At 39.9% G+C, this 15,644-nt stretch overlaps 1 protein-coding gene across 13 annotated transcripts in view; it reads right to left on the bottom strand.

Moving 5' to 3' along the window:
* NTNG1 (netrin G1) overlaps positions 1-15,644 on the bottom strand; it is a 334,331-nt gene that overhangs the window by 63,339 nt on the left and 255,348 nt on the right. For 3 of the 13 annotated variants that reach the window (XM_053244435.1, XM_053244423.1, XM_053244427.1), the window contains exons 6-7: positions 7,159-7,224; positions 4,195-4,254 (exon numbers count right to left, since the gene is read on the bottom strand). The exons of 9 other annotated variants lie outside the window; for them this stretch is intronic. In XM_053244435.1, the coding sequence (XP_053100410.1) occupies positions 4,195-4,254; positions 7,159-7,224 (126 nt within the window). The remainder of the gene's footprint in view (positions 1-4,194; positions 4,255-7,158; positions 7,225-15,644) is intronic. One more of the 13 variants, XM_053244429.1, reaches the window with a different exon arrangement.

The raw sequence follows: 15,644 nt of genomic DNA, 5'->3' as shown, positions 1-15,644 counted from the left end.
GGGACAGTTGACAGAAGTATTTCCAGGTATGTGCCTACAATAAACATGGCATCTCCCTCCCTGCCCACTTGAATTTAGAGAATTTGATTAGGAAGTACTTCCTAAGACCCTCCTACCATTCACTTCAGTCTTCCTTTTTTCTCCTCCATTCTCCCTAAGCTGCTCCCACCTCTGTCTTTCAAAAATTCCCTCCTTGCATTGTCCCCTCCTGTGTCTTTTGACTCATGGCAACAACCCCTGTGACACAACTGCTGCTATAGCCACCTAAACCTCTTCCTTTCCAAGCTCTGACTTCTTTCCAGAACATGTAGTATTGGTCAACTGCTTCTCCTAGCTACTGAACTTAGTTTTGCACTCTCAGCTGGTTCTTCATCCCTCCTTCCACCTCTGAGAAACAAAAAGAAAACAGCAAAAAGAAAATGACAAACAGAAAATAACAAATGCCGCTGGATATTTTCAGGCAATACATTTTCTAGAAAATGGGCAACAGGTCATAGGACCTGTCTTTTTACATACACAGATGTGGCACGACACCCACAGGCAGATTTAGAAAATAGAAACAATAAGATAAGACCTCAATTTCTTCTATATCTTTTTTAATAAAAGCGGCAAATGTAGAAATATGAACACCTTTGGTTTAAGATCAGATTTAAGGTGAATCCTCTTTGACATAGATTAAAAAGAATGGAAATTCCAATTTAATGAAAGTGAGAATATTAAACTGGAATTTCTAGTCATTTTTAAACTATAACTCTGCTTAGCTGTTATGGAATCTGGGGACACTGTACAGCATCCTTGAGAGTGTGCCCACAAGCCCAGCCCCCACACTGATATGCTCTGAAAGCCCATTCCATGGTTATATCATTTTCTGCAGAGATAAACGCTGTGCTTGTGGAGAGAGTCTTCCTGTGACGAGAATGCTGGGGAGCCCCAGTCTTCCACACCACAGAGAGGATATCTCTGGGAGCACAGCATTTGTCTCTGCAGATAAATGCTTTAATTGTGGAGAGAGTGAGTCGGATGAAATTTTAGAGCATGGCAGCCGGGCATGCAAGAGTGTTCTTGGGGATCTTTTTATGCAAGCACAGTGTCCCCAGATTCCATAATGACTGAACAGGGCTTATGACCTTACATATGATCTCAAACTAAAGGCTATTATATATTTGATTTTTTTAAAACTTAAATATAATACTAGAAATACTGGAAACGTAAAGAAACGTAGAAGAACGGCTACTTCTATGGCTCGGTCATGGTATGTTAAATCATTGGGAGCTGGGACTCAAGATACCCTTTGCAATGTTCTCTCTATTTCCCCCCCTCTTTGTGTGGAATGAATTTTGTTCTGGGAGGCAGTATCAAGGCATTGTGTGCACACATATATTCAGAATGGGGCCTTCCTGATTCAACCTGAGCTGGATCTAAAATTAAATGAGCAGAAATAAAAAAAAATGTGAGCGGCGCACACACGCATGCCTTAGAGGGAACACTGACCCTTTGTACTCTAGGGCAGCAGCAGCTACAGACCCTGTTGTACCACCACTTAGGAGAAACACCTGAGAAAAGAGGGATATCATGTAAAGGACTTCTGAGGGATGGAAGAAGCAATGGAGCAGGATATAGTGTTGCCCTCGATCACCTGAATTATCATCTGGGTCCACATCTGTTAGTACCTTAGTAGCATGAAAGCCACTGCTGAATATTATTTCCCTTTGCCAGTCTAATAGCAGAAGCTACAAGTTACGAGAGAGGCATCCACAATGTGGTTCTTTTCCCACAGTGGTGGTATCTCAGCTTCCAACAAGGGTGATGCTAGTGCAGGAGAAGGCACATTGTGGGTTCCTCTCACATGACCTTAAAGCTCATGATGTTACCAGTGCTATATTCACCCAAGCTTTTTCTGTTCTTTAAAATTTTAAGGTTTTAATTCATGGTTGATTTTTAAATTGTTACATTGTTTTAAGTTTTTGTATATATTTTAACTTGTTTTATACTATTGTACTGTAAACAGCCCAGAGACGAAAGTATGGGGCAGTGTACAAATGTAATATACAAACAAACAAACAAACAAACGGGAAAGAAACAGGAACCAAGGGCATCCGCACTGCTTAAGGTAATGTGACAGAGCTATAAGAAGAGCCTTGCTGTGGCCATGGTGGCAGGACAGTAAACTGGAAATGGAGCTAATGAATGGGCCTTCCCTTGAGTCCTAATAAAATTTAGTGGATCAGAATGTATTTCAAGAGTTTTCCTTATACAACCCATCATCATTATAATATGGTCACATCTGGATGTCTATTCATTTATGTTTCTGGAATATATGGATTTCACATAGAACTTTCATACATTTAGCAATAGCACTTACATTTATATACCGCTCTATAGCTGGAAGCTCTCTAAGCGGTTTACAATGATTTAGCATATTGCCCCCCAACATTCTAGGTACTCATTTTACCGACCTCGGAAGGATGGAAGGCTGAGTCAACCTTGAGCCCTTGGTCAGGATTGAACTTGTAACCTTCTGGTTACAGGGCGGCAGTTTTACCACTGCGCCACCAGGGGAACATTTGTGACCAAATGGTTCATTAACCTTTTACATCATTTTACTGTACTAGTTAAAAAAAAATCACAAGAAACAATTGGCATAACACAATCCTTGCAATATTGTTGCCCCCCCCCGCCTACTAGTAGAAGCACTTTTGGGGATTATACTCAGCAGCTAAAGTAGCTGTGAAGGATTGTACTTGGAAATGTTCATTGGTAGGACTCGCTGAATTAAAATAAAAATTGTTCCATCCCATATTTGGTTGTAAACTGCCCAGAGACGTAAGTTTTGGGAGGTATAAAAATATGTGTGTGTGTGTGTGTGTGTGTGTGTGTGTGTGTGTGTGTATATATATATATATATATATATATATATATATATATATATATGCTGTGAGATTATTCCACAATGACAGAAAAATATTTTCAGGTATTATTTCCCTATCATTTCAAACACCCTCTGCTTCTTTCCCTGTACAACACAAATTGGAAAACAAATTTTAGTTTCATTATCGGCTTAGAATATCTACAATAGATATAATCTGCTGCAGCTTCATAGCACACAGTAGGGTTTATTATCCAGTCCCTGAGGCAAAACTAATGTCAAATGTTTGTTAATCAACCTATGTGCCTTGACAACTTTCATTTTATGACTAATGCAATATTGACGATGATAGCATAGTTTAAAGGGGGTGGGGGAGTCCCACATTTCATTCTTCTGTTTAAAAGGATAAAATGCTAAGGGGAAAAAATAGCAAAAATAATACCAGTCTATGAATGACAGATGCTCAGCTGGGGCAGACTGTCTGGGAGCTGTCAAGGCAATTATGCTATGCTTTCAAAATGTCAATATAATTCCATTATTTTGATAAAATATTGAAATAATCTCAGTTCACATGGAATCCAAATAATTCACAGAATCTGTGGGGAAGCTGTAGGCCAATGTTGCCAGCAAATTTCACTTAAAACATAATCCAACGGAACGTTGGACATACCATGTCAGGCAAAATATGTGAGGCATTTCAAGGAAAGTATAAGCATTTCAATAATAGTAGTGACATTATCCAGTGTGGGAGAGGATTGTACATCTTTGTTTAAGACCCCTTGAAAAGAATGCTCTTGCACGACACCAATTTATGTCAAACAGAATGTGTTCAGGAGAACTTCTGGTGGATCATTACCCTTGTTTCCATATTGGGTTTGGGAAAGATACAGCTGGAACAAAAACTGGGTGTAGCTTCAAATATGGTGCTTCTGAAACTGTATATTTGTTCATCAAAGGCATGTATAGAATCAGTGCTCTGAGAGTGACCTTTCCTTAGTTAACTAGATGATACTTCTTCATTTACTATTTCTGATTAGATATAGACTAAATTTACAGTCTAGTAAACATTCTTTTTTAACCAACACATTTGCTTCCATTGAAATATGGCTACTGTTGTTTTATCTGAAAGCAGATAAAATCTAGGAATCACTTTTATGATACATGTCTTAAGTGATAGTTAATTATTTTATTTGGGTTCAATATGCAGCCCTCACTAATGGGATGATACTGGGTACATACCACAATTATTCCAGATTCATACAGTGCAATCTTTTACAAAACACAGAACAAATGCTAGGAAATCACTGTATGAATGCAAGAATTCCTACCTCTCTTGTGGTTTGCAACTTGAACAGAAGAAACAGTAGACAAAGCTAATTTTGGACCAACTGGATAGGTTTAAAAAAAATGAACATAAATTAGAAATGTTCCACATATGTACAAATCATTTTAAAATGCCTAAGACAAATTTGTTTTGTTTTAAAGGCAGCATATATTAGCAATTAATATATTAGAGCACAATCCAACAAACACTGCTCAGAAACAACCCTCTTTTTTATTTTATGCACATCTTTTCTGGAAGTAAAAGTAAAGGTAAAGTTGTGCCATCGAGTTGGTGTCAACTCCTCTGTGGTGGCAACCACAGAGCCATGTGGTTTTCTTTGGTGGGCAAACCACATCCTTGGAATGTTTCTGACTGTCAGCAGACTGCTGACCCTTAGGAGTACTATTTGGGGTCCCTTCCAGCATTACCTTTAGTGGTATGGTAGCCTCAGCAACACAGTTGCTCCCTGTACCGATTGGTAATGCTGGAAGTTCATGATCATATGGGAAGAGTCCATGCCATAGCTCCTTCCTGTGATAATGTTGCTCTAGACTCCAGAGCTGTGGCATGGATTCCTCTAATGATCTTGGATGTCTAACATACTGTTCCAGTGACTCTCACACCACTAAAGGAAAGATGGGATAGAGCTCCTATTGTACAAAAATAATATACAGAATATGAATGTTTAATGCTGCTGGTTGGGGTGCATGAATATATATATGAATATACAGAATAAAATAAAATAATAATATTGGGATCTGACTGTTATTAAGTACGAAAATGTCTGCTTGTATCACGATAATGATGATAACACTTTCCGATAAAGTAAGTTCAATAACAATGAAACAATATTGGGTTTGGATTTTCCCAGGTCATATACCACAGAATTAATTCCTGCTGTACTTATGTACCTTGACCCAGATATTCTAATCTATACACAAAAACAGATATTCTGAATTGACATAAAGGCTGTTGAGAGCAGAGACCCTCAATTTTAGTGTGCAGGTGTTTAGAGGAGATGCTCATGCACCCCATGCAAACTGCCTAAGACATCAGTGCTGTATGTCTTTCTGGCAACAAACTGGTTAAGTGGGGAGAGGATGAACTGAATCCAGGTATCACCTTCCACCCTTCTAAATAGATAACCAGTACTGTCAGCTTCGACAGTGCTGGTCACCTCTCTCTTTCTCCTTTTTGAGGGAAGGGTATGCATCAGTCAGTATAGAGCCTACTGTTTTGTCACAACAGTTAAGATACAATTGCTTGGATTTGACATTTGTAATTTCTTGACTATATGTTTCCTCTTGTTTGGTGTTTGGAATTTCCTGGTTCATCAGAGACAAGGCTACTGGAATAATGTTGCTTTCTGAAAAACTGTTGGGTGAGCCACAATTCAAACCAGTATGCAGACCATTCCTTGTATGAACAGGCCAGTCTAGTTAACACTTTATACTGTAATGTGGGAAACTTGACTCTGATTGCCTAGCTGATGCTTGACCTCTCTTGCTAGCAGAAACATGCTTTATTCCATATTGCCAAGGGCAACTGTATTACAATTTAGAATCTTTGCAATTCAATTTGTTAAACAAAATCCATTAGAAATCCTGTCAATCTTGATTCACTCATCATCATCATCATCATCATCATCATCAATAGTTGATGGTAAAACACATAATAAATAATGTCTTCTGCATATGTGTCTATCTTCATGAAGAGCTCTTGAGCAGAGATCCATTATTTTACAGTTCTTCAAGGGGCATACGGACAAACTTGTACAATATAATGTGGATCCCATGATTAAGGCAATACTAGCTGTTAGTAATGTATGTATCTAGGGCAGTCTCAATTTCATCACTATGATCAAGGGCTAAGACTGCAGTCTTTCCAATCTAGCTCTCCAACAAATTGCTAATACATTTTGTTTAGCTTAAAAGCTATTTCCTGGATCCTCTTTTGCTCATTTCCTCCTCCATCTGTATTCATTAGAGTTTAAAAGGAACATCCTGTGTATAATGATGGCAAGCTGTATTCCAATATTATTTGTTTTAAGAGAGGGGAAACAAGATAATTTCACGTGAAATAATGGACAGGTTATATCTGATTGAATGAATTTTCTGCTTGGAAGCTCAGTAGGGCCATCGATATATAAATGCTAGTATTTTTAGTATATATTTAATTACTCATCTCTCTCTCTTTTCTTTTTAAAACCCACTCCATTCCTTTCTGGAATAATCATTATGCCACAGTCTGTCAGTAAATTTTGTGTGTGAATGTCATTGGAATTCAGATGTGGAAGAAGTGCACTAGGGATTTCAGAGAAAGAGACTGCTGTCAGTGCTAGTGGAAATGTAACGCTTTAAGCATGAGGGGAAAAGGGTGGAAACAACCTACACTGTGACCTGACCTCCTGGAAAAAAAATGGGGAAAGGGGAGCAGAGAAAAGCCCAGCCTTTTGAAAATGCTGCATTGTTCACATAAATTCCCTGAGAGCATGGTTTTGCTACTACCACCATAAGTCTTTCTGTCTCAGTGCAGCCTCAGCTCTGAATACCAACTGAAATAACATTCATTTCAATTAAGAAAACAAAGCAGAAGAGAGAGACATTAAGAAATGACCTGATGGAGACAAAGGAAATCCCTGGCACTCCAAAAGTCTCAAAACTTATTTATAATGCAAACCACGATGCCTATACAATTCCAGTCTTCTCCAGGGACTCATATTCAATTTAAACTATAAAAGTGCTTATAACTTTGGTGAGGAAGATCTGTACATGTCATATAAAGCCTTTTCATGTAAGATTCATTTTTATGATAATAATTCTCAGTAGGCTGTTTGGACAGTATAACTTTTTCTTATACTTATACCTCAAAAGAGGGGTGGGGGGAATTGCCCTTTTTGTCATCATTTGATATTCTATAAAAGCAGTTAAAGTTGTTTGAGACTAGGAGGAATTTTACAGAATCCTACCTTGATTTGGGTTAGAAACCCCAAGGGAAGATATATTCGGCCATATCCTATCAAACTTTGGAGGAGCTGCATATATCGGGAAAAATCAGGATTTGTTATTTACATCTGTGATATATATTTACATCTATGATATATATTGTTTCTAAACAGACGTGTATGGAGAAAGACATAAAGCACAAACATCCATTACTGGACTTTGTCTATGACACACTTGGACAATACATCACTGCCACATTGAACAAGAACAAGCAATTGATGATTCCCAAAACACTGAATGGACACTTACATACTGTGTGTGTATATATGTTATGTTTCATTTTTTAATTCAATGTTAAAAATATGTATAACAAGAAGGGATGTTGATCATCTGGGCCTCTTTAATTTAGTGTCTTCTACAGAGCAGAGCTAACCTCTTCGGATGGGATAACGTTGGGGTGGCAGGGAGGTGGTCTCCATTTTTGTTTCAGAGGAAGTGATAGATACAGTTAAATGGGTAAATGTGCTATGCATACATGCCCAAAGCCTCATTCAAAAGAAATGTGACTTTGGACAACATTGATAACATTACTGGTAATTATAAGGGATAAAAAATAAAGTTTGCAATGCTCTTAAAGTACATTGATTTTTACAATGAAACCTTGAATATATCCAAGGCCTTACAACCTCACTGTGAATCCTCACAGCATGTCTCTTTGGCTCTTGTCTATTAATATGTGAAATGGTACTTTTGCTGTTCACCCACATATTAGACTTGACTGTGGAAAAGCATCTAGGCTGTAATGCAAAATGGATGCTATCAAACATGCCATAGGACACTGCTGAGCACACAGAGGTCTACCAGAGATGGCTCCCATTTCTCCCCCTATTTGCATTCATCCCATTACATACATGAGAATTCTATTAACTAAAGGCTGGCCAGGGCTGGTTTACATACATGCACACACATCACCTGGTTCTTCTACACTTAAGCCCTGTGCACTTGCTGGCAAGCAGCAGAAGGTGTGAACTGAGTTCCATGGAAAGCACTGTGAGGTGATATTCTAATCCTGCCCATCTTATTATATTTGCAGCAGCCCATTCACATATGGATATTGCGGTCATCAAGCAATGAATAAGCATTTGCAAACTAGCCTCAAAGAGAAGGTGGTGATACTAGGGATGTGCACAAACCCCCTCCGAACAGGTTCGAACACTGGGGTGTGGTTGAAGTTTGAAGCCGGGGGGGGGGTGCCACTTTAAGGGTGGGGGAGGGTGCACTTACCCCTCCCCCTGCTTCCCCCCCACTGGCACTCATTTTCTGTAAAAGCCTTCAGGGTGGCAGTGTACCTCCCTGCCGCCCCTGCCCCCTCTTTGGCCAGAAGTGGCCGGAAGTACTGGGTGTGTGTACGTGCCCGTCTGATGTGCACATGCGCCCGGTACTTCTGGCCACTTCTGGAGAAGAGGGGGATGGGGTGGCAGGGAGGTACACTGCTGCCCCGAAGGCTTTTACGGAAAATGAGAGCTGGCAGGGGAAAGTGGGAAAAGGGGTAAGTGCACCCTCCTCCACCCTTAAAGTGGCACCCCCAACCCCTTGAGCCACCCCCACCCAGTTCCGTGCACATCCCTAGATGATACCTGCTTGCATGCAGGTCTTTTGTGGCTGTTGCCAGTGGATTGTGTACATGTGCACACTCATCAGTGGGGGTTGGGAAGGACCCACTATAATTTTATTTAAAGCAAGATACTGAATATATTAGAAGATGCTTTTAGGATAGCAAAAGTATCCTGATTCATTTTTGCTCCTTTCATGCTCTTGGAAGCCAGACTATTGTGTTTCTCAAAACAATCATTACAAAAGTTTTAAAAAATTAGTGGTCAGGGTTCTTAAATCATTATTTTTTAAAGAAAGAGTAAAATTTATGAGATCCAGCAATTTATACATGCAGATAGCAACCAAAGGGAAAAGATGTACTCATGTATGACCAGCTAAGGAGATAGTTATCTATACCTGTTTTCATAAAACATCGTAATACTCATATAGGCATCAGAAAAAGAGTTACAACTAAAATGTTATGCAGTTCTTGAGAACTGTTTTGCTTTCTGATGAAAATTGTCAAGGAACCTAAATAAGAGTGTGCTCACTTTAGCATGATTCTGAAGTTATTGGATGATGGTTCTCCCTGATTGCAGTGCTACATGTTAAAAGGAGTTCCTAATTGACTGTGGTTGCTAGGTATTTGGCTTGAGATCTGCACATATGGATATGCATGTACACACGCACTTCTCACTGCACTGGCAGTATTGGAAATAGGCTCTCCACAGGCTTTAGCTGAAACTGTGACAGGGCATAAATAGTGACTGTGGAATTCTTTTTGTGCTCTTGTGTTCAGACTTTCTGCATGCACTAAAACCTCCCCAATTGCATGTCTGGTTTCACTGAAGTACACAGAAAAAACTCACAGGGAAGAGTGCTGCTGAAGTTTTGCTTACATGTGAAATTACAAAAAAATAAATAAATACCAATATTTGGTTGCTTTCCTACATCTAAATCCCAGGTTTGAAGACTTCAAGACTCAAGACAAAATTCAACTTACCTCCCTTGCCCATTGAAATTTAAAAGTTGCTGTTCAGCTTCCATAATCAAGATGTTCAAAATCCAGTACCAGTCTTGAAATTTAAAATTTGTGCCATGTCTGAATGCAATTAAATTTAATTTTAGCATAATAGAGTTTGTACATTTTATTTATTGTTTTAACAAGTTGCTAGTTTGGCTGATTCAGTTTCATTTATTTAACTAGCACTAGCCTTCAGGTTCTCCTCAGTATCCACTCCTTTGCCTGTTTCAACAGTTATGGTAAGAGTGAGATCACTATCCTACCAATTTAATTTTCATTAGCAAAAATACTGGTTACTTTATTGATTGTGTCCCAATATCAGGGGCGTAGCTATAATTGAGCGAAAGGGTTCACAGGCGCCCAGCTCCTGAGGGGCCCCTCCAGCATCACCACCCCTCCTTATTTTCTTCATTATCTTCCTCACTCCAAGGGGCCACCAGAGAGAGGAGAGAACACAGGCCCCCTCTCCCCTAGCTATGCCCCTGCCCAATATGATGGGAATTAGACAAAACTGTATGAGAGCAGAGACTTGCAAAACCTTCCCTATTATTGACATTATTCTTTGGAACATTTATCCGTACAAGTGGTTATGTGATTTATGTGTTAATACAATTTCTTTTGTATGTCATTACAGGCCCAAATACTGCACACTGTTCCTCATTTAATAGGACAGAGATCTGTCTTAATTTGTATAATACTCAAGTTAAAGGCAAAGAGACCTGGATTAAATTGTGCTTTCTTTTTGCTTTGGAATGAAGCAGGTTGCCAAATGCTGGCATATATATATATATATATATATATATATATATATATATATATATATATATATATACACACACACACGCCAGGCTATTATTCATTTGATTCTCTTTGTAAAGTGCTAATATGGGCTCTCTATTGCTCGTCAAGAAACCAGCCTTTTCTGCATCCAGTTCCATTCTGTTAAATAAGCTTTGCTATTAAAAGTCTTGTGCAACAAGGCAGAACTTTGCTGTTTTTTAGACAGTTCTGTAATAGCCATTCATTATTTATCTTCTTGCAATGTTTAAGACACTTATCTGTAGCTGTTTACATGAGATATTCACTTCTCCATACAAAAACAATCCCTCTATGAGAGTTTCATTCTGCCCCAATTCTTCCCAACCCATGCTTCTTTCTAATGAGCTGGGTGAAGATCTGGAAACACGAGTTGGTGGGAAGACAACATTTTCTCAGCAAAAGTGCTGAGAAAATGCCACCTGCCCCCCATAACTGACATACTGGCTGACATGATCTTAATGAGTGGTGGGTAACTTGTAAAGAAAGGTACTCTTTCATGTAACCTGGTTTGAAGCCATTCAGGGTTTTAAAGGTAATAACCAGCACTTTGTACTTTGCCTGGAAACATATTGGCAGTCAGTGCAACTATTAAAGAACAGGCTTAATGTGGCTTCTCTGGGATACCCCAGAGGCCAATCTGGCTGCCATATTCTGAGCTAACTGAAGTTTCTAAACTACATACAAAGGCAGCCCTACATAGAGCACATTGGAGTAGTTCAACCTGGGGGTTACCAGCTGTTTCCAGGTCATTCTTCTCAAGGAACAGGTGGAACAGGTTTATTGTCAAATCAATTGCAGCTGGCAAAAAGCACTCCTGGCCACAGCCTCAACCTGAGGCACCGGAATGAGACCCGGGTCCAAGAGCGCTCCAAAGCTACAAACCTGTCCTTCTGGGGGAGAATAACCAGAACAGGAAGGATTATGACCTCCAACGATGAGCACTTCCATCTGCTTGGATTCCGCTTCAGTTTATTATCCCTCATCCAGCACATTACTGCCTGTAGGCAGGCATTTAAGGGGCTAATGACATTTCCTGATATTGATGACAAGGAGAAATAGATTTGGGTGTCATCAGCATATTGATAACACCCAGCACCCTGATGACCTCACCCAGAGGTTTCATGTAGATGTTAAAAAGCATTGGTGACAGAATGGAGCCTTGAGGGCAGGGCTTACCTTTAGAGGCAGAAAACTAAAAATTATTTAGTCAGTTGACAGTCCTTTTTGCAGTGCACGCCTATGCATATTTATTCAGACATAAATTCCATTGCATTCAATGAGGCTTCTTCCCTAGTAACCGTGTTTAGCACTGCAGCCCTAATTATCATATTTAATATTTGAGTAGTCTGTTATTTTATTTCTCCAAATACCTTTTTCACTGAACAGAGTCCTTTTCTTCCTTCAAATAATACTGAGCCTACAGGTTAAAGCTGTTTGAGTAGCCTGGTTTTCTTTTCATCCCACCATGGCAGAAATTATTGCATTTCTCTGTTAAAAATATGACCCTCACTCTAGAAGTTAAAGCTTTTTGTATTTTGCAAGTTCTTGGTTGGATAGTTCTATGAATATCACCCAATGTTCGCACATTTGTCATGATATCTCATGCCTAAGTTGCAGAATAAAAACTTTGAGTCACTCAGAGATTCTTCTGGGGCATAGTCTGTGAAATCTTTAGGTAACTGGAAGATGAGTCATTCTCTACAGGCTTCAATCAGAATCCTTTAATAGCCAGGGTATATAATAGCCACTCATTCATTTACTGCAATTTGTTAAGAACTCTCTCTTCCTGAGCAGCAGGAAAATAACATAATAGTTCTGAGATCTCTGCAGGGGTATAGGTAAGTCTGAGAAGAAAGGTATAGAACTGTAAAATGCAGCCTGTTTAAAAATATGTATCATTAAAAAGTGTAGGATTATGAATACATGTAAGGACAGAGTTTTTTCATTTAACACAGTTATATTCCACCTTTCCTCTAGGGAGCTCAAGGACAATTCCTAGAAGGGCTCCCATTGAAAGATTGACCAGAACCAGACCTCTTTACCTAAAGTAAGGTTGCTTCATTGTGTTTCTTCAATGTTTTTTTAAAGCAGGTTCAGTTTCTGATGCTGTTGATCCAATCCCACCTAAAACATATCTGCATTTAATTATCAAATCTTGCCTTTTCTACAGATAGTGGTTGTTATACATACTGACCTACCATGAATGTGCCAGGTTTTTCTGTTGTAGGAGGGGAAAGGGTTTTTTCCATTGTGTGTGTGTGGGGGGGGAGAGGGGCTTTTCCATTGCATGAGGGGGAGTTTTGGCAAACTCCCCTTCTCTCTGCAGCTACTTGTGCCTCCCAAAACTATGTCTTCATAGTTTTGGGAAGCAACTTCAGAGTTGTGGGAGCCTCAGAGAGATAGCTTTGAAGAGACAGGCAGCTGCAGAGGGAAGAAGAGATCACCCTTCCCTCCTGTCATGTCATGGAAAAACCTGGTGCATCCATGGAAGGTTAGTCTAGAGGTTGGCCAGTATATTTTGTTCTGTTTTTTCTTAATTGGAGGGGGGCACACCATGGCTCTAGTTTGGATTAGGGTCCCAAACAATGGCTCTTTCAAACAATCAAGTACTTCACCTTAATTGTCTGGCAATACTCATACAAGTCTGTTGTCTAGGTGTATCATTCAGTTTGGCCAGAATATGTGACACTATATTAAACTGGCAGAATTTTCAAATGTGGATATTCATGTTTATCCTTTATTTATTTAACACATTTATATACCACCCAAAACCTATATCTCTGGGTACTTTACAATAAAACTACTCAGTAAGTAGCAAGAGAATACAGAAATCCTTTCTTTTCTATCACATGTAGATAATCCTTGGCTGGGTGGGAGTGTGAACTGGACTTAAGATGATGACTTTTCATAATAAGAATAACCCATCATTGGTAGAGAAATGTGGAGAAATGTCCTTTGAGCATTAGAACAGCATATTTTAATCTTCTCATTCTGGAATGATGTAAAAGCACAAAAACTACACTTCAACAAAAGATGAAAAATCATTAGTCTTCCAGTACCTTTTATAAAATATCAATGCTTAAGGTGAGGTCTCTCTCAAAATCAAACTGGCTGTTGTGTATTAATAATCCAAAGTGAAGTCACCTGGCCAAGCTGTCTGTCATCTTTGGGTATGGCTTGGGGAGAATGCTGTGGTTTGCCCATATCAACACTCCCAAGATTTTTTTTTTAAAGTAAGGCTAGGGTTGGTGATAAACCAGAAAAAACCCTGTCCTAGCTTGCTTTTGTGCCCTAGTCATATCCTCAGAACAAATGGAAGAAAGGTGGGTTACAAATGTGCATAATAATAGGAACAGTAGCTTGACACTGGGGAGAAGTGCTGGTTTTGTGGTAACAAGAACAAAATGTCCCCTTTGATAAGCAAGGTCTGCCTTGGATGGAAGACATGTGAGTGCTGTAAGATATTCTTAGGGGCTAGAAGCATAGTTGAGTTGAAGAGCATCTGCATGCTTGCATGGAGATGGTCCCAGGTTCACTTCCTAGCATCTCCAGGTAGGCTGGGAAATATTCCTACCTAAAACTATGGAGAGCCACTGCCAGCCACAGCCAATGGGAGACTTGATGTCTGAGCATTGTAAGAAATTCCCCGCAGGGGATGGAGCCACTCTGGGAAGAGCAAAAGGTTCCAAGTTCCCTCCCTGGCTTCTCCAAGATAGGGCTGAGAGAGATTCCTGCCTGCAACCTTGGAGAAGCCGCTGCCAGTCTGTGAAGACAATACTGAGCTAGACAGACCAATGGTCTGACTCAGTATATGGCAGCTTCCTATGTTCCAGTCAGTGTAGACAATACTGAGCTAGATAGACCAATGGTTTGATGCAATATAAGGCAGCTTCCCTTGTTCCTATGACATGCAGAAGTCAGTAGGTGAAGCTTTTCATAGAATTAAAGATAAATGTTCTCAATTGCTGATTAATCTGTGGTGAAGACACCGCTACAGTGGACACTTGGTAACCCAAGATGCACTCCATATCGATATTTGAAATTCTCTCCCCCCGCAGCCACCCCTGCCCAGTGCTAAGGTCCATGACTCTGAGAACAGCTGGTATATGCACTTCCTGCAGGAACCTATAGAAAGCAATGTGATCCATATGATCAGTTTTTCATAGATAACTACGTGAAAACCTTGTTCATCTATGCCTCAAATACAGACTGTTGCTAGGGTGACCAGATGCAGAGAGTCCCTTTAAGTGTGGTATAGCAATGGGTGTTCCAGCAGATTACACTTTTTTCAGCTGCCTGACAAGGTGCACCTGCTGAAATTCCCTCTTCTCCATGATTACTAAAGATACTGGAGCCCTGTCCTCTGCTGTATCTGGTCACACTAATTGCAGCTGCCCTGAGGCCTCTTCTGGGGAAAAAAATGAATGTTGAGGTTGCTAGGCAACTGCTGGCTTTCCCTTTCAGCTGCTACAGGTCTGGGAACTGCTGTGGCAGTGAAAAAAGCAGCAAAGAACTTATTAACCTATTTCAAGAGATGGTATTCCTTCTTCATGACCATAAACTATGTGGACCCGAGTGAATGCACTCACCTTAGGCCTAACTGCACCATCAGTATCTATTTATCTAGCCATTTTCCTTTAGCGTTTGGGAGTATATGGAGAAAGGTGGGTACGTGGTGAACTTATTTACAAGACCATGTTTCACATCAGCCTTCACCATGAGGTAATTGCTATATTTTATTTGTTGATGCAAGAATAGAATTAGGCCTAAATTGTTCATTATGAACCTTTCCTACTGTATGTGGAAAATGTGCATCTAATCATCAATCTGTCTTGGGTTGTTTTTTTTAAGTGCTCCAACCACTCCAGTTTTTTGAGGACCACACCACACACAGCAGCAGTGGAAATGGAGACCAGTTCAAAATGTGGCTAAGTACCCAGCCCAAACTGTGGCATCTCTGCTCAAGCGGGGAAATCTGTATTTTGAGTGCCCTCCTGTCTGAACATTCAATCCACCCCTACTAAGGTTGCTCCTTTATTTCAGTACAGGAGAAGTAGGGGATGTTTCCCAAAA

This window comes from Hemicordylus capensis, chromosome 4 (genome assembly GCF_027244095.1).
Source record: "Hemicordylus capensis ecotype Gifberg chromosome 4, rHemCap1.1.pri, whole genome shotgun sequence".
Classification (NCBI taxonomy): Eukaryota; Metazoa; Chordata; class Lepidosauria; order Squamata; family Cordylidae; genus Hemicordylus; species Hemicordylus capensis.
Note: the sequence above shows the minus strand (reverse complement) of the source record. Positions and strands in the feature narration are given on the sequence as shown.